Source organism: Scomber scombrus, chromosome 4 (genome assembly GCF_963691925.1).
Source record: "Scomber scombrus chromosome 4, fScoSco1.1, whole genome shotgun sequence".
Classification (NCBI taxonomy): domain Eukaryota; kingdom Metazoa; phylum Chordata; class Actinopteri; order Scombriformes; family Scombridae; genus Scomber; species Scomber scombrus.
In genome coordinates, this window is record NC_084973.1 from 5,728,399 (window position 1) to 5,755,901 (window position 27,503).

Genomic DNA, 27,503 nt, shown 5'->3' on the forward strand with positions numbered 1-27,503 from the left:
GAAAATAACATCATTTTACTATAATGCCAACTCTAAAACCAGGAAAAAGACAACTGAACATGAACGAGGTATGCATGTATCCTTTGCTGTTTCTCTCTATTGTTGAGCGAGAGACAACTCGTAACCGCTTCTCCTGCTCCTCAGGGCCTTGCGGCCCCTCTGCTGTCATAACGTACAGCTGTGCTGGAAATCAACAATGATTAAGTCAATTACAAGGATTGCAGAACGTCGCCATCTTCTTGCTTTCTAACCATGTTTGGTCAATGCTCATCAGCTGTGCTGCAAGATACTGAAACAAAAGAAAATGCATTCAAGCAACTGCTCTCCAGAATGTTTCCCAAAATACACAGCATGATGTGGTTGAATAGCTACTTTCTGTTGCACCACTGAGGCGCCTAGCAACCACCTGCAGAAACTGAGCTGACCTGGGAGAGATCACACACCTCAATCTCATATCCACCAAACTGATGAGTCAGGTCATATAACACTCCTCTTTAAGACAGACACACACATACACACACACACACAGTACTTCAATGACATCACTTGACACAAGTTCAGCGCATCTTCTCAGTTTCTCATTTTAAAATGGATTTGCATCACATCGACATGCAGGGGATCAATTCTTTTCTGTTTGGACAACAACATAAAACTGACGAATTCCAAGAAAACACACAAGATTTAGGCAATCTTTGCATCCTCAATTAAAAACCCAAATCACAACTGTCAAAATACATAATACTAATAATAATAAAAAAACTTAGACTTTCAACATTTGAATGAAAATACAAAAAAATATGACATACACAGAAAGAGATTTGTGGCCTATAGTCTGTTTAACATCAGGAGAACATACTGATGGGCTCCCAACTTCTAGAAATCGGGAGCCAACAAATTTAAACACTCTTTGAGAACTTTCTGGACACCACGTCTGCTCACAGTAAAGACCAAGCAGTTAAAAGCATTAATCACATCTGACTACAGCTCACGAATCCCAACTGAAGAAATCCAGCAGCCACAAAAACCCTAAAACAAAGAGACCAATTGGTTTGATATGGAAAGCCCACAAAAAAGAAAAGAACAATTATCCAACCAAAAACACAGACACAAGCAATCTAGACGTGTGCCTTCTTTACTGTGGCGTGCTAAAATAATACAATCATTCTGTCAAGATCAAAAAGGCTCAGTACACACAACAACAACTGACAATAATTTAGGAGTCCATAAACACACATACATTCTGGGAAAAGTGGAAAAACCTAAAAACAAAACCCAATGACCCCGTGATACGAAACGGAGACATTTGGATGAGTCACTGCGAGAAACTATACGGAAACATTCTTATCAAATCTGAAGCAGAACACATAACTGAAAACTTAAACTAATTAGAATTTAGAATCTTAGAAGAACCTTTTAGACCTCCTGATTTCCTGAAAAAAAGCCACCAACCTAAAACCCCAAAAAAGTTTTACATCTGATTTACAGATATAAATCTGACACCGATAATTACCAAGGTATCTGTGTTAAGGAACACAATGTCCTGATAGCCTTGTCACCATAACTGCATCAGTTGGACGATATATTGTCTCAGAAATAATCGCGATAAATGATATTATTGACATTTGAAGATCATTTTATACCACTGATATAATGATAATATATTAGTGTAATAATGTAAGGGGGATGGGAGGTACACAGACTGCCATTATGGTTGGGGACAGAGTTATTAACCTTTAATTCTTCTGCAGTCTCCACTCAGGACGTACACAGTGAGGAATGGAGGACACTACTTGCTTAGCCAATGTGACATGAATAGCCTCTTAGCTGCTAATGTGAAGTGTGGAAATACTGAGGTCAAAAATGATAAAGGTCATGTCCATGTATCATATGATAAATCCATATATAGATATGATGATGTTGATAATTATGTTATTGTACGATAAGTCGATAATGTAATTATTGGGACAGGCCTGTGTCCTGAGCTAAAGTTAAAGTGCATTCATACCAAATGATCACATATTAGACCTCATTCACACCCTAGTCAACAAATATGTTCATCAAAATAAAACATCTGCATTTACATTGCATGTTTCATTGATTTAAAAAAAAAAGCATGTCATTCAATTTGGCACGGTTATTTTACATACTGCTTCAAAGTGGTGCATGACTTGATAAAATCCATGTACACAAACAACATGTTCAGCCTCAAGACTGGACACAACATTTATCGTTTATCACCTGCCCTGTTCAACATCTACATTAACCTTCCTGTTGTCGTCTTGTCATAAGCAGAAGTTATAAATTATCACCCAATTCTGTGTTAGACCTTTTAAGACAACTTTATTACCACAGGTTTTACACATATTTCTGGAAATGATGGTCAATAGACCTTAATTTAAATGAAATCATACCTCATTTTTGAGTTAAGCAGAAATTATGAATTGTGTTAACCAAGTTTACGACCAGAAGAAAATATGTTGATGGATTATCACAGACTGGTATATGTCAAAGTTTAGTCAGGAAATCTAAATGGACACGAGGAGAAAAGGAGGTTTAATGAATCGTCCACAGCCACAAACTGCTCCTCACATCCAAATAATGTTAATTGTTTAATTGTTTTAAGAAAGGTATCCATGATCCCCAATGGGCCAATTATTATCCAGATTGTTTTTTTAAGTCCACAGACAGACTATCAAGCCCTGGTGTGGGACCAGAAACCATTTGAGACACTTAGTCTCAGCCTTATTTAGTTCTTAGAAGGGACCGGGGGAGTCCAGCTCAGTCCTTTGTACCATAGAAAGCTTAGGAATACTTTAAAGTGACATCAATACAATCTAGGTCTGGGTCTGGGTCTGGGTCACACACACACGTACGTCAGCAACTTGCTCCTTTTGCCTTATCCTGGAAAATCTCCTGGACAGAAAGAGAGACTGACTGAGCAGCTGTCCAGAGCTAACAGTTTCCACTCATCTGATTCTCCCCAACTATTCAGATTTTCAAGAGTCATCGTTGAACCTTTTTCTACTCATCGGCCTTTATTGTGACTAACTAAATCCAGCTCAGATATGTCTGTTTAAATCTGTGTAGGTCTGTGTTGCAACTATAGGCTCTGTGTGATCATGTGACTTTACTACAATTATCATTATTATTTTTCCTTCCGTTTTTTTCGGTTTTGTCTTCCTCTTTGTGTGGTGTGAAGCACTCTGGTTCAGCTGTGTTATGTGTAAAGTGCTATATAAATGGGTGCAGATTCAATACACAATCGATTCATAACCGATCACTGCATTCATTAATAAAAACCATTCATTTGAAAGCATCTTACAGTCTCCTGCCTGTATAACAATAATACGTTAGCTCAGAGAGAGACATCACTATCCAACACACTGTGCACACACTGACTTTTTGAGGTGAAACAGACTGAACACAGAGTCATTTCTTCACCACGCTGCTCCGCTCTGCTTAGTCTCTGAGTGACAGCGCAGAAAAATATTCACAATATACTTCACAATCATTTTTTAAGTCATTAAATCAAAACATGCTTGCAACCGCTGCCTTTTCGAATATAAATTACACGATCATTCTTGAGCGCTGTGCACTGTCTGGTTGTGGTTGACTCCCACCTTTTTCATTCCGTTAACATCATTTTCAAAATGCAGTGGCCAGTAATACAAGTTGAGTTAGATTAGGCAGGGAAAGCCAAACTGATCTTGTGCAAGGACATTCTTGCTCTCACTTCATCTCCACTTTTCCCACAAAATGTCCCTGTGGCAATACGCCAAGTGAGCAGAGAGTAAATTGCCCAATATGTTTAAGCCACAGATATTTAGTTTCACTGGAAGCCACTTGGTGGGGAGGCTTTGAGCCACTCCCTTCAGCTTGAAGCTCTGGGCAGCCACAGGAAAAAAAATCTAAATACTCATATCCACATTTATCCCATAAACCTGCCAAAGAGTATCAGAGCGGTCCTCGATATTACCATGCATTTAAACGTGTTTTAAATTTAATATTTTATTAAACATATAGAATGATGTATACCTGCTTATTTGAACAGGGCTATGCAAACTTATAGTCATCAGAAGTACCAAGAAGAAGTCTAAAAAAAGGTACTGAAATCATTGTGTTTCACCATGTTTAAACCATTAATGCATTTATAAGCGTGCGCGTGTGTGTGTGTGTGTGTGTGGATCATTTTCAGGACTCACCATCATTGGCGTGTCGGACACAATCCTGGAGGACAGCGTGCCACTTCTGCTGCTCTTTCTCCGTTACCACGCAGAAGTAGTAGTGGCGGCCGTACGGGTGCCAGAGGATCAGAGGGAACTGGGTGGGACACTTCAGGAAGGGAGAACTTCCCACCTTGGCTTTCACACCTGAGAAGAATAAAAAAGATCAACACACACACACACATTTTATATTTATATATATACTATAGAAATAAAGCCTGATTGATTGATAAATTGATAAATCTCTCTCTCCCTCCCCGTGAACAACAATTAACAGTAGCCTATGAGCGCTTTGCATTTCTTTATGAAATTAAAGATAACAGACATAATGAGCTCTGCTTCACCTTTTTATACATTTGAATAGCATTAAATTAAGGAAGAGTACCGCTGATAAGTATCAAACCTGGATGACACCCATCCCTGCAAATAGCACCTTATCTCTGATCATGATGTAATGGTGCAATTATAAATAAGGCACTGAGGATGTCAGGAATCATCTGATACGCAATACTTACAATGTGTGACACCATCAGTCAATGCAGCAACGATGTTTGATCCACCCTTTTTTTTTTTTTTTTATATCCCATTCTAGTTACTGCCTCGCTTATGATTTACACATGACTATGAACTCAGTGGTCTGAGTAATATCTGGAGGGCTCAAACCAGCTTTCTCTCATTTTTAAAGGATTAAATATGACATTAAGATGAGCAGCAGCCCTCCTGTGAGCCCCCTCAGGCCTACTGTACAAACACCACCTCTATTCCTTATCTCACTTTTCCCACAGTCTCACACTCTCAGCCACATAATGAATATATCATCTTAATTACTAGAATTCCACTTTAGAATGTTTTAATGCCTCTGGATGTTCTCACTGTTGATTTAGAGGCGAGCAAGAATGAACTTGTTTGGTAACATTATGAAAACATTTCCGTTTTTGGACCGCTGATCTTAAAAATGGTCAACTAAACTGAATCCCAAAATCATAAAACTCAGCATGGAATGTTGCATAATGGAAGCTTCAGCTCTTGCTCCTCCTCCTCCTCCTCTTCATCATCTTTACCTGGCAGGCTGTTGCTGATCAGATCGAGGTATTGGTCCATAGATGTCAGCACTTTGTAGCCAGCGCAGTTGATGGTTCCTTTGGGATGGAGGCGTCTGTCATGGGCCTGGTAGACAACACAGGGAGCAGAGTATAGACGTTACACAGTGAATCCAGCAAATACCACATACTTCTGATTCCACACTGGGTGCTTTTTTCTTTCTTTTTTTTCCCCCCCTCTCACCGCTTTGCTATCAAAGTAGTTGATGTTGTAGGAGTCTGGGACAAACAGGAAGCGGTTTCTCCATTTCTTGTTCTCCTCCAGGTACTGAAAGAGCGAGCCAGAGAAGATGGACTTGTTCTCCAGAGGGATCTGTGGGGGAAACATGACACCTTTCAACTCAAACACCCGTACGCTGCACAGACAGTCTGGAGGAATTAAAAGAGAAGCAGTGAAAAGGCAGTCTGTGTTTGTATTATAGAAATGCACATCTCAAATTAATCTATTAGGAGGTTGTTTCCTCACCCCCACCCTGCAGCCACCCAGTTAGCATTCCTCAATTCACTATTAAACCAGGCCGTTAAAAAGGAGTGCAACCTCACAGCTTTATGTAAGCAGCTCTGTAAGTGTGTATGTGTGTGTGTGTGTGTGTGTGTGTGTGTGTGTGTGTGCCAAAGAAAACATGATTTCAACATTAAGGATCTTCCAGTATCATAGTACCACATACACATGTTGTCACATGTATCTTAAACTAAAGTATTAAAAGGTAATAATCTCTCCCTACAGTCAAAAAGGCGTTTCCAGCATGTCTGAATGAGCTTTATTGTACAGAATGGTGTGTGTGTGTGTGTGTGTGTGTGTATAGTTTGCTTTTACATTTGTTTACTGAAGAAGAAAGTTCTAAACATATCACACACATTTTTATTCCCTGCAACATTTTAAAGTCTTAAAATAAATGTCTAGAGGAGTTACTAGCTGCACTAGAACTGGATGTACTTTGAATTACTGTACGGTTTGCGGACACTTGAGATGACACGAGGCTCCGTACCAAGTCAAACTCCTCAAATATAAACACAAACAAAGAAAAACTTCACTCGGTAAATAAGACTTTTTTTTGGCACTTGAAAGTTTGGATTGTCAGTCAGAAGACACATTTTGGTGAGTACAGTGCACCATTAATGCTGAACCGCTCTCTTTAGGTTTAAACTCTCATGCATATGGCACTTCTGGCCACCACCAATTGAGTATGTGTCTTCATTTAAATGAAAATGTGTGCTGCAATGTTTCCTGAGCTTCATATGAAAGGCAAACAAGAAAAAAATAGAATGGATGAAAAGAATGATTAAAATAAAAAAAAGAACATCGGCAAGTCAAAATGTGGCTTTCTGACATTTCTTAACATAATCAGCTAAAAAAGCCTTGTATAAAAATCATGATATAATTTAATTTTTCACTATAAAAAAATACTGACTTACTTTCTAATAACTTTCTAGCTCCTGGCACAACTGAGCTTCCATACATTTTTGTTCAGTTGTGTGTTTAATAAAACAGGACTAGGTCAAAGCCTGTGTATGATCAATGTGGTTCCAGTTAACTGCAGTGGAGGTGTTTATAATGTAAACTCTTGGATATTAAATGTTCATTGGCAATTTTGGTCCCAGTAATATTTGTTGTTAAAGTGTACTGAAGTAGCATCACATGACACGGTTAAGCAACGAATGCAGTTCATGAACATTCGCTTAATGCTTGCTTCCCCCACCACTCACTAATGTTACTCAGGCAATGACAGAGCCCTTCTACAGAGAGTCTGTTCACTTCCTATTAACACCATTGTACCCAAATTGGCTGCAATTCACCTTGAGGGCGCTAGCGAGGTATTCCTCAATGAACGTGAATGAACGGAGCTAAAAGGCTAAAATAATTATTTACACTACTTCTAGACAAAAAAAACTCAAACTTTATTTTAGTTTTTTGCAAATATAGTATTGATTATATACAGTATCAGAACTTTCTTTTTCCCCCCTTCTTGTCATTCCTGATGCTAGTGACTTGCAGTGGGAGTAACACTTATTTTTATACACACACACAAACACCACATCAGTTTGAAAGAGAAACAGCCAATGAAGAAACTCAAGTGAGTGAGTGAGGAATATTCAGGGTTAAACAGCTGGTCCGTGACCATTTATGGGGAAAGAGGATGTTTTACCTTGCGGTGTAGTAGCTGGGGCTGCGGGCCACCTCCACCCTCTATGTCAAAGCGAACCTTGTTGAAAAGAGCCACTGCATACTGCTGCTCATACAGGCGCCCAAACTCTCCCATCACCTCCCCGGTCTGAGCTGCAACACACACACACACACACACACACACACAGAGTTAGGAATGTAGTGGCAGAGTCCAAGAAATGTCATACATTGTGGTGTTAGGCATTTTTCATTTACACAATGACTATGGAAATGTGCAGTGAAGCACGATGAGCATTAAGGCTTTTCTACAGTAGACTTGGTCAACATTTATTTTCATCAGTGTGCTTCAGGAAAGGTCGACAAATACACTTATTCAGAAAAATGACACAATTTCACAGCCCATGAGAGAAAGTTTAAAAGATCTGATGAAAGTCAATAATTCAATATTGTGAACATGGTTGTATGTGAATTATTCTACTTAGAAAGTTCTAAATCCTTATTTACCTCCATTCCAAAAAGCTGAAATGAGGAAAAACACTCAAATGAGACTTTATGGCAGGTCGACAGCTCAGCTCAGCACTGCCAGCTTTCCTTTTTTTGTGTTGTGTGACCTTCCAGCTCAGAGTTATTCATTTGGGAAATGTTTAGAATGAAAGTCAAACACAGCCATGGTGTAAAGTGTGACATGTCACACTATTCTATTTGTATTTGATCAGTGAGTCCACATCACTGCTATTTGCTAGAGCTCAGCTTTCTCATCCTTCACACTGTACTCTTGTAAAAAGGAACACCTGGATAGTTATGACTCATGGAAGATATGATTTATTTTTTTAACCCAAATAAATCTTTGTTTCTGGCCCAAATCCTTTCACAGTCAATCAATACAGGTAATAGCTCTGCATTAGGTAGCATACCGTATCATGATCACTCATTTATTCCAACTAAACCCCACTCACACACTGAGATACTCACTAGAAAAACAAATGTGGATTAATGAACTAAGACAACTGTTGTTTTTGGTCTTTTGATGCCATTTGTTGACAAAAACAAAAATAGTACTGCCAGTCTTTTCATTAAGATAAAATTAGTATGGAGCAATGTATGGTTTCAGCATCAATGTGTGCAACATGTGTAAATTGCCTAGATGGAACCAAACTGCTCTGCATGGATGGATAATACATTGGAGATTTGGCAGGGTGCCTATAATGTAAATAGGCAGTGAAAGAGACCTCCCACAATCCCTTATCTAGCACCAGCGTTTCCCATTAATTACCGTAAAAGCCGGTGTATAAGTCGCACCTTAAACGCAATATTTTTAATTGAAAAGCGGGGTGCGTCTTATACACCAGTGTTTCTTGGGCACAATAAAAGAGATTTTGGGACTCGAGTAAGCACACAGGTACACTTTATATCAAATATGTAAAGTTACTGTGTTCTTTTAAAAAGGTTTAATTGAATCTGGTCTGAGTTAATATATTCAGCTCAATTATGCAAATCATTACCGGACCATTAACCATTAACCTGACACACTGTTTCAGGTGTAATATGTGTGTTTGAATTGTGTTTCTAATAAAAGTCAATTGAGAATGTTTTGGAGTATAAACATATGTGTTTATGGATGAATAACTACTGGTGCATTCAAATAAACCAGTCTTTAATAGAAAAGTGTTTTTCCCAGCATGACATTCTCCAAAATAGACAAACTTATACACCGGTTTTTACGGTATATGGACTGTGGCGGCCCACCATAGTCTAATTTGTGCCACCCGGTTTCATAGAGAGCCAAACATGTCTGTACACATCTTGCAAGCCATAGTAGAACTACAGTTGAAGAAAAAGACTGTAAGAACTTACTAACGATTGTTCTTTGTTTGTCATAGCCTGATGACCGTTCTCGTCAAGAACAACACACAATTCATTTTGAACCAAAATGTATGGATACGCCCTAAAGCAAATATTCTACAGTGCTATACTCTCTAAAATAGGCTATGCAATTTAAATAGGGGAAATACAGATACGTTTAAATGAAGGCTATGCCTGCGCGAAACATAGGCTAACATTACGATTGTTGTCTTCTCTTCATTATGGATTAAAATTGCAGTGTTCATTTTAATTCTAAATTCTAACAAGTGAATAAAGTATACAATAAAAACGTATGAAACGACAGCATAAACATTTTCTTTCCCCCTGCAAGTCAGCTAATGTTTGTAGCTGGTTAGCTTGTTAGGTAGATAACTAGCTTGTTTGATTAGCAACAGTATTGTATATGTTTATTTATATTTGATATGTTCCTCAGTAATGAACTAGTTGAACTTGGATAATCACTTCTGCTTTCTTTGTTTCAGAGCTGAAATATGGATATTACTCTGGAACATTTATGACCTGGTCAAATTTCTTTCCCATGCTTTGTGAGTGTGAGCTTTTTAGCTGTGTCATCACCATTCATACCTATACAACCAGTAGTTAAATTACTAAAGCACTACATTGTTTTTCAAGTTTTTTTAATAGATATAACCTTTTAATATTGCTCTCAGAGTTAAAAACTTAAAAATCATTTTCGTACTGGGGAGTTGGATACCCCCTAGAGGATTGGACTGAGGTCCAACCACCATAGTCTCTCAAACTCCTGTGGGAAACACTGTTAGCACATACCTCCTCTGTATCTGCTTTCATATAAACTTCCTAAATGTGTCTGAACACCCTCACATAACTTTCATTGTAATAAAAGGGGATTCTGGTAATGTAAGGATTATAAGAGCAATAGCAATTAACAAATGGATCTCCATCTGCTCTTGATAAATATGTCCAACTGCAGTAGGGAGGAGGGATGACCCATTTGATCCCATCTGCTCTATATTGTGGTTTTGAAATGCTGCTTCGGCTTTTCGGGACATGTGGGGAGCGTATAATTAAACGTTCTGGTGAAGCCATTAGGAAGGTAGCCACACAGAGTTATGAATGATGGCCTGCGTCTAGAAATAAGGAGGGATATGACTCGGAGGATTTGCCTTTTTAAACTTCATCAATTACTTGTTCATTACTGATTCTGTGTGGCCGGCAAAAAGTCTTCACCCACTTTCATATACTTGACAGTCACTGCAGGAAAAAAAGTTCGGACTATCAAGACAGATTCAGGTGACATTGGCCTGACACTGTTTGAACACTGACGATTAAAAGAGACCATCTTGAATAAACATCCTGGTGACCAAAAAGACATTTCTGTTTGAACTGCTTTTCTTCAACATTCCGTCAGTATGAGTCAGAAGCCACAGTTGCCCTCCTGCTCAACTCTCTTCCACTAAGAATGTATCACCCTTCGTTCAACAGTCAAGATGGACAAAACAGTTTTTGTGTCCATAGAGCTCATCTTCATCACATAGGTCGAGAAATAAAGGCTAACGATCAAGGTTGGAGATTCTTGATTTCGAACCTCTGAATGTATCTCTGTGTGCATTACTGGGGTCACACATTGTAAGACTTTATTCCTTAATAGATGAATGCAGCTCATTGTACCTTATTTCCTGCACAGGCACTTGGTCACAGAAAAGCACAAGGGAATTGTTCTATGGTTAACTAGCATTTTGGACAGGATGTCCCAGAGGAATGTGGCCGTAAGCTAAGAAAAGGGAGAGATGAGAGGAAGGGGAGGGATGCCAAGAGAAAGTCCAGTGCCACAGTTTCTCAACATTTTTTTTAATCACCATGATGTTTCCTGGCATGTACAGTTGGTGCACAACTACTATAGTTTTAGGAATAAATAAAAGCCTGGTGACCTATGAATTTCTTCACATACCTCTCTAAACTTTTAGATCAGAACCTTACACCCTTCATTCTGGTATTCAACTAACTCACGTTTAAGGTTACAGTATATGGTTAGGGTTAAGCATCAACATTTCAGTTATTCATATATACAATATATATTGACCCAGGGCTTTCAGTTTCATAACAATGTGTAAACTTCACAATTTGAATGTATATCCTCAATTTAGTCCAACCTCAAATTATCGAAACTATGCAGTTTCACAACTGATACAAGTCTTTTTGACCACTCAAAATCACTTTTACACTACATGTCACATTCACCCATTCACACACATTCATACACTGATGACAGGAGCTACCACACAGGGTATCGACATGTGGGCTGGAGGAGCCAGGAATCAAACTACCGATCTTTTGATTGGTGGACAACCGCTCTAGCTCCTGAGCCACAGCAGGATAAAACTAGCAATTTTCTATATTTTTCTTATTGTTACAAATTTCATGTTTGGAGCAAAACTGATTCTACTAACAAGTATTGTGTGTGTATTTAAAGGTGGATATATCTAATTCTTCTGTGCCATAGATCTCTGTTGTTCAAAAACCAATTTAAAATAGCATTAATGAGAAATAATCACACCTCTGCACTGGGTGACATGTTCCTTTGTTCCTAAAGATGGTGGTTACTTTAGTTTGTTGAGCAATGGCTCCAAAGATTAAAAATAGTGATAAGATAGTAACGAGCGTATACACAGAGACCGCGAGCGCGCAGAGATTGACGGCGAGCACGCAGAGTGTGGTCTTTATGCGCGCCGATTATGGTTTTTATGCGCGCAGATTTTGGCACTGAAATGACGCCATAAACTATGGAGCTCTACAGCACAAATAAGATATATCAGACTTTGGATACATACACAGGACTTGTCAGTAGGATGAGTTCAGTGTTTGTTTGGCTCTGTACATGAAATGTATTGATAATAAAAAATGATGGAAAATCCCCAGCCAAATCCTTTAAAGACCGTCTATAGAGGTGCAAAGTGGGCTGAGATATTTTGGGCATCCAGGGCTCTGAAAGTTAAAGTTAAATGTTCTGCATAGAAATTGTTTAGATAACAGTTGAGGATTGAGGCTTGGACAGACAGGTCCAAAGAGTTGACTCTCTTGGTTAAATCAAACCATGTGGCACTGTAAGAAAGTGTTTGGTTCTCTATCTATTCCTCATTGAAAAAAATAGAAAGGGAGCAGTAATTGCCCTTAAGTCCACTAAACTGACAAACTGACTTCCACCTTTTTTGAGTGAGTCATGACCGGGGACCAGAAAACAGCGTCACTCATTTAGTAACCACAGCAGACTGTAACAATGCAACCATCTGTATGCATTAGCCTCAACTTAGTCACACAGCACTAAGCTGCATATGACTATGACTACTCGAGACAGCTTGTGTGTCAGCATAAAAGCTCACACAGACACACACACACACCAACGTGCATGACTGGTAAAAATCACCCTACTGGCTATTTCCCATTCAACAGGTTTATCCCCGACCCTGCCAACCCATAATAACAGTACATAACTGACAGCCAGTGCTTTTATGCGGTTGCTTTGAAACACACCATGGTTGACATGCTTAAGTCACCCAGCATAATTACATGATGACTCCACTGTATCGGACAGCTCAGAGGAATCAAAGACCTCATTCATTTCAAACAATTGAAGACAGCACGACACACACTCGAATATAATACTAGCCTTTTTTAGACTGTCCCGGCTGCATTAGCACACGTCAGCAAACTTTTCAGGATTTCCACTGACCGTCCACTTCCCAACCGAGAACATCCCTGATTAGGCAGATTTCATTGCCAAAGCAGAGAGGCTCCAACCAAGTTAACATCTTAAAACAATGTGAGGATACATGGTGACTATTTGAGGTATTTCTCACTGGGCAGTGCTGACAGCCTCTATTCAGGTAGCCAGGGACCTGACTGTGTGAACGACCGTATGTGAAGTTCTTTTCATAGTGTGAGAGTGTCTTTATGTACCATTAGTTAAGGAATAGGAACAGATTTTGTCATGACTGTCTTAAGCTCTATTTAAATGGGTACTAAGCTCATGTATTAGAGTACATCTACTCACAAACAGCACTTTAAGAATGCCTACTCTGGAATGAAAGCAAGGAAAAGAGAGGACCTAAAGAGTCTTGAACCTGCAGACTACATCATAAAGCATAGACAGTTGTATCATGTAATCCAACAGTGTCTATAGGATCAGTGATTACACTATATTACCATTACACAATACCATTATTCACCGTCTTAAGTAAATAAAGGAATTAAGGTAGCAAGCAATCACCTGCAAGATGGCACAAATCAGTACATACTGTACTGTTCTTAGGTTTAAATGTAAACTGTGCTGGGCCCAGTGTAAACAGCATTCATCCACAGAGACTGAGCCCACACTTGAGACTGGTAACTTCATGTACCGATTATTTCTGCTTGGTTCCCTCTAGATATTTTGGAGAGGGAGGTTTTTTTGGCCCCTTCAGAATTTATCACATCACAGTTGAAATGATTAAAGATCCCCTCCAGACATGTTTTAAGATGTATATAATGTACTCTATTTTGAATAAAAATAGAATAGAAACAAAGCTCAATTATTTTGTAGGTGTGGGAATCACCAGAGGCTCCATGATACAATATTATCACGATACTTGTCAAGATATGATATTATTGCAATTTTAAATATATTGCGATATACTGTGATATATTGCAATTCATTACCTTTTTCTCAACTGCAAATAAATAAATAAAAACTTTGTTAACAATCAGTTGTATGCACCTGATCTGTTTTTTTTATTACAGTCCAGTCCAAGTTAATTAAATGCAAACATGAACATGATATTTTGAACAATGCAATTTGTACAAAATAAGTTGTGCAAGTTAAATATTCATTTGCAATTTATATAATAAAAGATCACTACTTCAATGTATCCACGTATCCATCAATACAATATTGCCATTCAAAATATCGCAATACTATCGACTTGCTAAAATTCTTAAAATTTACATCTAATATTTCTCCCTCATTAGAATCACACATAATCTGTTAAGATACAAATATATTTCATTTCAGAAGTTGAACTGTTGGACACAACATGTCTCCTACTTTACTGTAAAGTCTATTATCGGTGTTCGTTTCCTCTTCCAGAAGATAAATGTGAAAACAGCCTTCTAGTATCAAACTCTGAACGTCTCATGCTGTACAATGAAGCTCAAACATTCCAATGAACAAAAAGGACAACGCATTTTTGACTTCAAGGCAGATGGTCAAAACATAAACCATAATGAAACAACTAAATCAAGGGCACTCGTGTTTCTATGTAGAGAGACACTGAGGGTATTATTGAAAGAAAAATCACAAACTGAAGAGGTAAAAAAACACATACACTCAATTCACAACAAAGTCATTTTTTTTACGAAGTGTACGACAGAACATGTCAGAATTAGTGGTTGTAAGGGAAACAAGAGATCCATACAAGTGGCTGCTGTTAGTCTAGCTGCTCTTTGTTGTGCTCCTGCCTCCTACCAGACTAATTGTCCAGGGGGCCTCTGCAGTGCTGAGGCCAGCTATCAGCTTTAATGAGACTACGGTGTTGTATCTGCATCACTGTGGTAATCTAATCTAACCAACACTCCTTGTCTTTTACATGGCAGCTTGTCTTATCACTGACGTTAGTTCTACAGCTTCAGCACGTCTTAATCATAGAGATGTGAGTCAGATTGCTATTTAATAGACCCGCCAGAGAACCCCCCCCCCCCTTCTTCTGCTTTCTCCACAGTGCCTTAACAAAAACATTCCACTGAGATAGACCCATAGGCTGACTCATAAATTTAGACTGTGTTCCCATCAGAGCTGAAGCAAGAGCTGCGGCTGGGCTTGTGTAAGGATCTAGTGCACCAAAGGGGGAGTACATTTAGTTAGATCTTAACATGCTTACAAAGTTAATCAGGGGGGAGGGCAAAAATCTAGTTCAGACATCTTTGCAGGGCAGTGTGCACATTAGCCAACTGCTCTACTGGCAAAGACAAGCGGAACAGCACTGCTCATAACAGTATGTGATGCATGACCAACACATGTAAGAGAAGCAGTTCAAAAGCTACATATATGATCCATACATGAAAGTTGCCCTGATGCCTTTAAAAAGTGACCTCTGAGGCTCATAAAGTACATACATATACCTATGTGAACAAACCCTACAGGATAATACATTAACTGACAGAAATTTCACCATTATAGTTTCATGTTCAAGCAATTTTCCTAAATTGCTCTAAAATTAAAAATAACTGCCTTTATGCCTCATTAGCATCAAAGCTAACAGAAATTAAATATGAGGATGACGACATATTGAATATCTTGAACAGTACTTGATGCTTCAAGTTGTGCGAATCAGTATCTTTATATTAACAGTCAATAAAATGACCACTATACTAATGAACCCTCAGACAACTATAGAGTACTGTGTACAGTGTACATACCTGCTTAGACGTAGTTAGAGACTAGCTGGTGAACATAGTGGAATATTTAGCAGCTAAATAGAGAGATATTTTACTTAATGCAGGTTTAAAGTATGAGTTTAATTTGGGCTGCATACAATTTCCTTTCAGTGCCCACCACAACACTGTGGAAAATCCCTGCCCCCTCGACTCGGCTGTAGCAGAAACAACATTAAAAAGACAATAACTTATTGTCAAATACAATGTTAACAGATTTTTATGGCCCCTAAATAGCCCTATTTTTGTTACAGCAGCTTGAAATATGCCTGAGGCCTGTCCAAAACATTTCCTGTGCAGTAAAACATTCTTTTTTGTTGACTGTGCTGGCTAATGAAATCTGAATAGTACGACAGATACAGGATGCGTCTATCATTTTTTCAACCAAGTTTAAATTAAACCACGCCTACTTCCGTATGATGAAAGCATCAATGACGATTGCGTTCCTATAAATAAAAAAAAAACGCACTCACGCTTGTCGTAGCTTGGAAAATAGAGCTTTTCAAAGTTGACTGACGACTTCAGTTATGCAGAGCTTTGGTGATATATGCATTAATATTAATGCGATGTGGTTTTATGTTAGAAGAATATACTAGCAAACGATATCTAATAAATTAGTCTAACGTTAATTCTCGCTCCTCATACATACTTTTTGCATCCTTCCAAGCAGGTAAGTTAGTGCTGGTTTTGTAAATGGCTAGCTGTTTTTTTTGCTTTCATCATAGACCTGCTGTTAGCGTGAGCTCGAGACAAAGGGTCAACATAGGACTACACACATTTGAAGGGATCTCACAATATCTGTTTCTCAGTACTATGAGAAACATTGTTCATTAACATTGTTGTATTAACTTATGAGATCATTTTGTTTAGCCTACATATCCTCCAGATGCTATATTTGTCGTCATACTGTCGTTGTCATTCTTCAGTATAGCGACTGTGTTGGTATGGTCATTAATAGTGTTACAGTATCATTTTTGATGAGTATCAGATACCTAAGATATGGTTATTAAATATCTGAGAAGGTTGACATTTTCAATTTTATGTGTAAGGATTTTAATTGATAGTAGCTTGTTTCCTACTTGTAGGGTTGGCTACCAAATCAATTTGTGTACGATCTCGTTCATGTCTGCTTTATGAAGAGGTGGCTTCATTAGGAGACCACACTGGATTGGTCTGCACTGAGGTACAGGCCAAGGAGTGGGCGAAACTGTTCAAGGGGTTGTCATAGAAGGTGGATGTTATCCAACCAAGGTTGGTACAATGTGTGCTATTCAAGGAAAACATTTTAGTGAGCCTTTTTCCTTTGGCCCATAGTACAGTAACTCCACTATATTTTGTTCATGTTAAAGCAAGTGAGTTTATTGATCAATTTATTCAGAATTTCATTGTTTTTAGAAATAATACTGATATATGTTAGGACCCACATATATCTGACTACTTGTTTGAACTATGGGTGGTCAATAGGCAGAATGTAAGGGACAGCCATACAAACCTAGACTGTTCCACAAGGTGTGTAGGGAGGAGTTGGGCACTCCATGGTTCAATCGTGTTGACAACACTACAGAATAAAGTGGAGAGCTACAACAAGTGCAAGGACAGCTGTGCCCTAACGGGAACAATTTCCCGGGAAGCTCCTATTGTTGTTGTGTGTTCTCCCTCTATGAAGAAAGTGCACTAACTGAAGCAAAGTGGGGAACTGTGCTTCATAGATTCCTCAGGGAATATGAGCGATTCTTCTCCTGACCCTCAGCTGTGCTGGTGGCCTCCTGCTGGGCATTCTCCTCTACCAGTCAGAGGATTAGCAGACCACATTCAAAAAGGTTGGGGCTATTAAAACTAAGGCCTTTGCTGGTAGGGGACAGGCAGGACCACAGATCATTATTACAGATGACTCTAGGGCAGGTATTTCCTAATGCCACACTTGTCCTGTGCTCCTTCTGTCTGGTACAAGCAGTTTGGAGGTGGCCATGGAGCAAGGAGAGTGGTGTGGACCACAGAGACAAACCAGCACTATTCACAGTGTTCAAAAAATGCTTCACTGCAAAGAGGTAGCCATGGTGGATAAGGTTCAGAGCAAGATAAGAGAACATCCGGTTACAGTCAGGTTACTGGTCACTAAAAATAATTAGTCTTCTGTTTAGACTTAGTACACATTTTTCTATAATCAGATCACATTACATTTGTTAATCCAATTGTTAAGTCATGAAGCTATTGTGTTTAGATACTTTCACTTTTTTCAAAATTCACTACGCCATTAAATTTGGATGTATATGCATTTCCTTCGGGCATTTATGTCTTTTTTCGAATAAATTGCAGGTATGAAAAATACCTGAAATAGAGATAGAACACCTGTACAACCACAGATAGTGTTGGGCACTCAGTTATAGAGGCAGTGTTCTCACCAAAAGGAAACAACAATGATTTCACAGAAGCAGAAATGCTTTTCCTCGAAGACAAGATACCGCAGAGGACTCCTCAACTCTTCAAACTGCAGACTTCAAAGCTGGAGACCTTCCTGTGAGACATTGTTAATGTTGCCCTTGGACACTGGGAGTCATTCCAGAGATCCAGACTCCTACCCTAAGATGGTAATATTGCAGCTTCACAAATTAAGCACCTACAGGTTTTTCAAGGAGGAGTTTCTAGGCATGCATGTAGGGCTTGGTATGGTTTAGAAAGTTATGATACCAGTACCAATCCAAATACCCTCAAAGTGATACTGATACCAACTGAGTACTTCATTTCATACACATCTTGCGAGTAGAAGAATGAAATTGAATAACATGGCACAGCTTACAAAAATGTATTTTTAAAGTCTTCAAACATACAAAATGCTCAAAATCAGCATGTGGGTTACAGCATACATCACACACACTTATAAATTGTAGTTTGGTTGTAGCTGTGTGACAGTGTGCCAATCACATGTCGCATTAAATCGAAGAACACTTATGTTGATTGGCTGTGAGCAAGTCCATACAAATGTCATATTTTCTAGCTCTGAGTGCAAAAAGGATGGATTGCAGGTATTATTTGACGGGAGACGTTTCGATACTACTTGGTATCCATTTATTTTGGGCGATACCCCGGCACCTTAAAAAGGTACCCAGCCCTTCATGTACGCCACTTCAAAAGGTTTAACGTAAGAACTGGCAACCTCATTCAAACAAGTAGGGGGTGGCATTTTAGCATCGACTGCTTCAACAATGTTGGTGCAACTATCCAAATAGGCGTTAGGTAAAGGCAGCAGTACTTCTTCTTCTCATGTTGAACTGAGTGGAGACTGGATGCTACAGTGACTCACTATTGCCCCATGTGGTAGAAAGTGATATTACACGACAGTACAGATCGCACGTTACCATATTAACTTCAGTAATACAATACTTTGACATAACATCAAAACTGTTATTTCTTCACATTCTGTTGATAACTTTGGTTAGTTTGGGAATGTTTTAAAGTAAAATTATGGCAAATTCTTACACATTATGCCTTTAAGAGCAAATATATTGCCCCTTGTAGAACTTGTGTTTTGTACAGATTGAGGGGAAGGAGTTCATGGTGAAGGGGTCCAAGCAAACATCATATTTTCTCATTAACTGGTGTAATAAGACTCAATATTTCCAGTTTAAATTACACATTAAAGGACAGATGCTTAATTTAATTTCAGTCAATCAGGCCACCAAGCCACATAAGAACCAAGCCACATAAGAACCATACACACAGACCATAATCTAGCATTCATAGCTTAAGCAGAGAGCAATGTGCATAATAGCAATTATTACTTTTGGATTATCTTAGATATCACACATTCAGGTGATGTCTCTCTTGTAGAGGACATGATGGAGGATACAAACAGACTTGGCCAGGATCTCATCTTCACTGCTGGGCTAATGGCAATGACTAAGCAGAACCACCTCCTGAAGAGGGACCCTTCCAAACTGCTGTCTGCCATTCACACTTTCGGGAAATTGAGCAGTCTAACCAGCAAAAGGGCTGCCAGACGTCAAGGCCCAATGATTGGCTGACAGCCTACTTCAGTGGCACGCAGGAATCAATCAATCAATCTTTATTTGTATAGTGCCAAATCACAACAAAGTCATCTCAAGGCACCTTTCACATAAAGCAGGTTCTAAACTGTACTCTTCAGGTTTTAATTTTAAAAGAGACCCAACATTCCCACATGAGCAGCACTTGGCGACAATGGCAAGAAAAAAACTCCCTTTTAACAGGAAGAAACCTCAGGCAGAACCAGGCTCAAAGTGGGAGAACATCTGCCTCGACCGGTTGGGGTAGAGAGGGGTGAAGGGGTGTTTTTCAGCTGGGCGTCCTGTGAAACGTCACAGCTTGAGTCCATCAGTGGCTCTGAACACCACACTTGCCAAAAAACACTGCGAAACTCTAATCCCTCTAGTTAGAGGCAGGGCATTGAGAGAGGATAGGTAGGAGAGGGGTGACAGGGAGTTGAGGGGCACTGAAATGTAATTAACTGCTTAAAAATGTAATTGGTATTGACTGCAAAGTGAACAGAATGTTGCATTTTAAATTTTAACAGCCAAGTTCAGTTGAGGATAAGTAGGATAAACAATAATTGAGACAACCCCTCCTACTCAGCCTGTGTGTGTGTCTTCTCTGCTCATGTGTAGGAGGCAGTCAGGGTGGCAGAGGTGTGTCAGGAGGATGAGCCACACCTGAATAAACTCGTCCTAGCTGCTATTAATAAAAGGGTTGATAAGTCAGGCCACTCACTCTGCTGAGGCAGCTGTTTCTCACCATTTCTCTACAGGCTGTTTTAGGTTTGGTTCAGTTATTCTGTCCTAAGTTTATCCATATGCCTTGTTTCACACCTTACAACACACACACACACACACACACACACACACACACACACACACACACACACACACACACACACACACACACACACACACACACACACACACACACACACACACACACACACACACACACACACACACACACACACACACACACACACACACACACACACACACACACACACACACACACACACACACACACACACACACACACACACACACACACACACACGCACGCATCCTCATGCTCTGGGAGAAGACCCTCCATCACCAGGTTAGACAGGATCCACACACACACACACAAATTTACATTGGTTTGATAAAATATATTTTTGTTAAACTTTATCATGGCGTGTCTCTTGTTTATTGTGACCAACAAGCTGACCTATGACAAAAATACTAATTCTTTTATCTAATTCACATTGATAGAAAAAGCTTCTAGGTTTTCGGCAGGTGCTGCTTGGAACAATTTACAATCTGAACTTCAACTTAAAACCTCGTACCCTTAACCGAATTTAAAGCACTAGTGAAAACTCTGGAGTCCAGGCTGTCTGTGTGCAAGTGTTTTATATGAGTAAGTCTTAATGTAGCTCATTTATGTGTTGTCTGATGCTTTTACTGTAACTATGTTGCTGCCGTCTTGGCCATCTGTATCTTTTAATTGCCTCCAAAAGCAAATACAAGCATATATGAGAAATATGAAATCACCAAGGTATAAAATAAAAGGACATTTTTAAAAGAGGCTTAAGTATTTGTCTGAAATTAACTGGATTAGAAAAACAACTTGCATTAGAGGATACATTACACAATATGAATGACATTTTTATATGTCCTGATCTTGGAAGGCTAACATAAATAGATGACTATAGGAGCTAATTATTTTGAATTTGAAAGCCTACATGTTCAAAAGTAGCAGGAAGACTTTCTCTGCTCTAATTCGTGCCTTTCCTCTGAGTTTACTGATTACATTATCCTCATCAGAAACATTCTTTGGCTCTGTTTGTTGAAGTTTACGTCATGAGGTCATGTATGTGTGTGTGTGTGTGTGTGGTCCCAGCAGCAGGTATTTCCGCAAATTGAACCTGTTCGGACAAACTGCTCTGTGCTAAGTAGGGTGTGTGTTGAAGGTGAGAGTGCCACACCTCGCCTGGTCACAGAGAGCCGGCCTGTTGGCCAGCAAACACCCCTTCAGAAGCTGAAGACTTAACAGAGGCAGGGAAACACACTCCACATTAGGATTTCCTGTTTCCTGGCCCCTCACCCACTGACCAAGCATGCACTGCTCGGTGTAGGACTACATAAAGGGGCCACTTGTGAAAGTGGGCAATTTAATGTTTGTCTTTGTGATCCTTATTGGGAAAAATGTGAATGAATCACACGGAAGTGGTTCCCAAACTCAAGCAGGTCCCAAGATGATTAACAGGATAAAACAGAAAAACAAATGTAATATATTTAACTCTATACTGGCTTCTTGAAAATCCTTCAAATGAAAGACAGAAATCATTTATCATGTCCACACTAAAGCCTACTAGCACACACACGTGCACTCATACCAGTGTCCAAAGAGGAAATGAGTGGTTAGCCATGTGATCCTGGTCATATCCACCCTCTGCACACCCACACATCTCCCTCCAGTCTTGACCTCATGCATAAGGTTATGGGGGAAGTGGAACATGCTGCTAGCTGGTTTAATATGACTTCACTCAGGGATTCCCATAGTTATCCTTATCAGCAATCAAGGCAGGCCACTACAAAGAGGTGCCTGTTCATCAGCTGCTCATAAATCATCCACTGCATACAATGACCCCGAATGATAAAGCTATATACGGATATGATGACATCAATTCTTTAAAAAAAAAAAAAAAAGGAGGGTTTGATCTCAAGCACAGTTGTGTCACCCTTTCACAGCATCAGGAATGCACACAGTGAGTGAATGGATGTGTGTGTGTGTGTGTGTGTGTGTGTGTGTGTGGGGGGGGGGGGGGGCTGTTTAATGATAAATCCAGGCACTTCCCTTGAAGCCAGCCAGGCACTCTGCTTGCCTTGGCTGCAGAGACTATGTGGCGCTGGCTGTGCAGCTCAAGGCCTGGAGGAGGTTTCCATCCAGCCGCACACTCGCTGTTTTTCATGCATTCCTCAGATTCCACATCTGATACATACGTATATGTGCCTCACTCTGAATTAGCCAATCAAGGAATTTTTTTTTTTTTTAAAGATGACACTTAAACCAAGAATCTTAGCTGTAACATAGCTTCTCTCTAGATCTTCAACTTCAGTCAGCTGTTTGTGTTCTAACATATCATGCGGAAAACAAGGGTAGAAAATCAATGTACAAACCCAACTCTGAAAAACTCGGGCTTGTAAGGAAAATGGACATTAAAATAAGAAAGCAGTGATTTCTGAACACAAGATATTTCATGTTTTGTCAACTTCATTTCATTTGTGAGTGTACATACATTCCTTCCATTCAGGCCTACAACATGTTCCAAAAAAAAGTTGGGAGGGGGGCAATGTAGGGCTTGTAACAAGGTACAATGAATAAATAATGATGATGTGAAACAGGTGATTGTAATCATGATTTAGTACAAAAGCAGCATTCAGGAAAGGTTTACTCCTTTAGAAGCAAAGATGGACCAAGGATCACCAGTTTACCATCAAATACATGAGAACATTATTGAAATGTTTGGGGAAAAAAGTTCCTCAAAGAAATATAGGAAGAGAGTTGGGTATTTCACACTCTACAGTGCATAACATTCACACAGTCCGTGTAAAGTAAGAATAAATATGTGTTCTGAGTTTGACATACCACAGAAACTTGTGTTGTTAACCACCCTGCCAAATTTGAATGATTAAAAAGAAATCGCCAAATATATGAAATTAGGCTTCAAAGTTGTGAAAAAAACAGCCTCTTTCTCTGCTCCCAAACGCTATGGGCGTGTCCGCCGAGTTCGCTGAAACCCCGCCCCTACCAAGTGTCACCTGTCAATCAAAGTCACCACCTCTACCAGAAACATGGCCGCTACGTCTGAGAGCTTTCTGCCACTAGCTCAGCTGCTAGCTCGGTTGATACCAAGTAGTATCAAAACATCTCCCATCAAACATCAAAATCTTAATAATTTGAGGACTCTCAAAATGCATTTGTGTTCAAATCTAATCATTTAGATGTGGAGGAGTGGTGGCATTTTAGACAATTTAATGCTTCTATTCACATGATGGGTATGGAATGAAGTTCTCAGTTGGTATCAGTATCACTTTAAGGGTACTTGGATTGGTACTGGGGGGTATTCCAGAAAGCGGGTTATGTGAAAACTCAGAGTAAGTTAACCCTGAGATGAGGGAAACTCTGTGTTATCCGTTCCAGAAAGAGAGGTAACTGAAACTCTGAGTCAGTCACCATGGTAACTGACTGTGAACATAACCTGCTTGCTGGCAGGTTTTCTTTAAGAAACCCAGAGTTTCTACCTGTCTCCTCCCACCTGAAGCAAGCTGCCAGACATGGGATGTCCGTTTCTTCCATAGACTGTATATAAGAAATGGACGTAACATCCGTGACGTCACCCAATGGTTTGTGGAGTGCTGCTCGGAAGCCAATAGTTTCAGATCTGGGCAGCGCCATCTTTAAAATTTCCGGTGCATGCCGGGAAAAATAAAAACACGGATTCTACTTATATGGGCATAAGGAGAGGCATCAGGAGGGGCATGAGGCATGAATCAAGGTATCGGGGCTCCATTGATGATGGCTTTGTATAGTGGTCGCGCACGCGCCAAACTCAAGGTTAACATACTCAGAGTTGATTGAACTAATTCAGATCAGCTGTTCTGGAACCGGATACTCAGAGTTTCCCATCTCAGAGTAAGTCAACTCAGAGTTCAGGGTTAGACTCAGAGTTTGTTGAACCTGCTACCTGGAATATCCCCCTGGTATCATCATTTTTTAAACCATACTCCGCTTTATTCATCTATAAGCAATACAACCATATGGGCTCAGGACAATGCAAAAAAACACATCTATGGCGCATTTTGAAATGCGCAATGCAACAACAAAGTCCTCAAACTGTTGCAAACCCTTAGACACATTTGCAGGAAGAATTGGACAAAAAAGACAACTGTAAGGCTTCATCACTTGGTGTCTTCAGTCCCTAAACATAATTTAAGTTATGGCTGAGCAATAAACCAATATCGTGATATGAGACTAGATATCGTCTTAGATATCGTAACATCGTGATACTCATAAGAGTTGTCTTTTCCTGGTTTTAAAGGCAGTATTACAGTAAAGTGATTTTTATGAACTTACCGGACTGTCATTTACTAATTACAAATTTACCTGTTTTTGTTTTTTTTCTGCCAATTTTATATTGTGTGTGTAACGTATGGAATAAGTATTGTTTCAGTGTCTCTACCAAATATTTAGGTAGCCTGTAGCATCAACACAAGTATTCAAGAACTTCAGATGATACTAGGAATAATCAACAGCTGATGACAGTGAGACTGACCCCCACCCCAATTAGTTCCACACCACATGACAATAAGAAATCAGGACCACAAAGAGATTCACTGGACTGCTGCCATTGATACTCAGTGAGAATCAGCATTCATGTTCTCTCCTGCACACACACACACACACACTGTACTGTACCTTTCCCTGCTACAGCCAGCTCTGCTCCAGATCTGACTTTGTTTATTATGGAGCAAGTTCTGACAGGCCCCATAACTGAGCCAAATTCTCATTTATGACAGCCAACACAATCTTTTGAGGTCAGGACTCTTATATCATCTTTTAATGAATGAAAGAGTGAGAATGGTCAGAACCTGCTGTTCACCACGGCTACTGAGAAAATATAACAAGTCCTTACTTTTCTGATTATAATCAAACATTTAAACAGCTCAGGAGAGATGTTCAGAAGGTTAAAAACTGTCAGTAACATTCATATTTCATGCCTAAATACCAGTCCAAGTGACTTTTACAGAGACGTGAACCTGGGTTAATAAGCTCTGATAAAGTCAGACTCAGGAACATGGGTGGGGCTGGTGGGTGCAGCTCCACCTAAGTTCCTTAGAAATTAAACTGTCTGATCTGCAGTCTTCTCACTGAGGACCACTCAGACTGAAATCTGAATGAAGATAAAGAGAGCTAAGTAGTTGATTAGAAAGAAAATTAATGACCAACTATTTTGATAACCGATTAATCCAATCATTTGTTTTTCCAGGCAAAAAACCCAAACATTGCTTCTATTCTTTCTTTGTTTAATATCACTGTAAATCGAGTAACTTTGGGTTTTGGATTGTCGGTCAGACAAAGACCACACAAGTCATTTATAGATGTCCCCTTAGTCTTTCTATATCTAACAAACAATTACTTTAGAAAATAATCAGCACATAACACCATTGATATTTAACAGTGAACGTCCAGATAAGAGATCAATTATAAAGAAACAGGCTAACAAACATAGAAGATAATAAAAAACATCAATCAGGGCTGTAGCTCTAATAGCAGTCATATGATTTTCTTGGAATAATGGAACCTAAAGTGCAATTTATGTGTATATGTTAAATTACACAAATGATTTTCTGGAAAGGAAGATACTTCTTTTATTTAAATTTAGTGCAAGTCTATTGGATACTCTTAGACCAGGAAAGGGAGAAAATACTAAATGAATAATTTCCCCACTTAAATTAATTCCTTAAAGATTAATAAAGCTCATTAGATAATAGGACCATTTTAGAACACAGGATACATCAGTTTTTAAATGTGCAAAATGTCAACTAATCAAATTTATCAGCAGGGGTAAGGGGGGCCTGATCCTTATGACCCTGTGTTTTCAAAATGCTGTCTACGGCCCTGCTGACATCATGCCCTCAGTTTATCGCAACAGTGTATCAATATTGATACCACATACGACTAAAGCACAATATGAGTGTCACATTAAAATCCCTGTAAACTTCTCATCAGTCCTGTTTGTCTGACATTGTGTAAAACTGTGCGTGAAGTCTGTGACCGCGCGTAAAATGCGTCCATGCCAAAACAGCACGCAGCAAACAAACGTGCACGGAGCGCTCCTCACCTGTGATAATCTCCCGCTTGGCTTCATCCAGGTGACTGGAAATCACGTCCCCCATGGTGGATGAAACTCAAAGTCCCAGATTGACTCCACTGCAGGTCCACGTTTTGTTTGCTGAGTCGAACGCAGTAAAGTCCGCTTTTTCTGAGTCCTGAACACACAGTTCCTCTCACGTCCTCTCAAACATAACCTGAGCTGGCTGAGGTTTGAAAAGACGGGCGGTGGCACACTCTCACTGTGAGGAGGAACGGTCAAGAAAAGAAGTTGGTCGAGGCACAAACTGACGGCTATTTCTCGGAGAGACACACCCTCCTTTAAAGTAGAGGAACTCCCACCTTTCACTGAAGTTGCGTTTGAGTCATGTAGGGAAAAGGGACACCACCTTCCCAACTCTTCCACACCCCCAACACAAAGTATAAAGTCTCAAAACTATACTGAATGTTTGATTTGTTTTGTATGTTCGCAGTTCACTGTTCAAAAATATGAAATGATGGTTAGAAGAGAAATTAAGCCACAGATAATGATCACGTTACTCTATAGATCCCAGCAGATCTGCAAGACTTTTTCAGCTCATTGTTTCAATATCCACAACTTTACTGTTTGGCAGTGGTGGAAGAAGTATTCAGAAAGTACCAATACAACAGTGTAAAAATACTCCACTAAAGTAAAAGACCTGCATAAACAATCCTACTACCATAAAAGTACATAAGTATTATGAGGGATGTAGCTAAAGTATTACAGTTAAAGTATTGCAGTATTATGAGTGATGTAGTATGCAGTATTACAGTAAAAGTATTGCAGTATTATGAGTGATGTAGTATGCAGTATTACAGTAAAAGTACTGCAGTATTATG

General features: G+C 39.4%; 1 protein-coding gene across 1 annotated transcript in view; it reads right to left on the reverse strand.

Annotated features, from left to right (window-relative positions):
* Positions 1-26,885, reverse strand: part of niban2b (niban apoptosis regulator 2b) — a 44,193-nt gene extending 17,308 nt beyond the window's left edge. Inside the window, exons 1-5 of the mRNA XM_062417383.1 lie at positions 26,653-26,885; positions 7,471-7,601; positions 5,508-5,636; positions 5,285-5,390; positions 4,203-4,370 (exon numbers count right to left, since the gene is read on the reverse strand). Coding sequence (XP_062273367.1) covers positions 4,203-4,370; positions 5,285-5,390; positions 5,508-5,636; positions 7,471-7,601; positions 26,653-26,707 — 589 coding nt within the window. The 5' untranslated portion in view covers positions 26,708-26,885. The remainder of the gene's footprint in view (positions 1-4,202; positions 4,371-5,284; positions 5,391-5,507; positions 5,637-7,470; positions 7,602-26,652) is intronic.
* Positions 26,886-27,503: the final 618 nt, after the last annotated feature.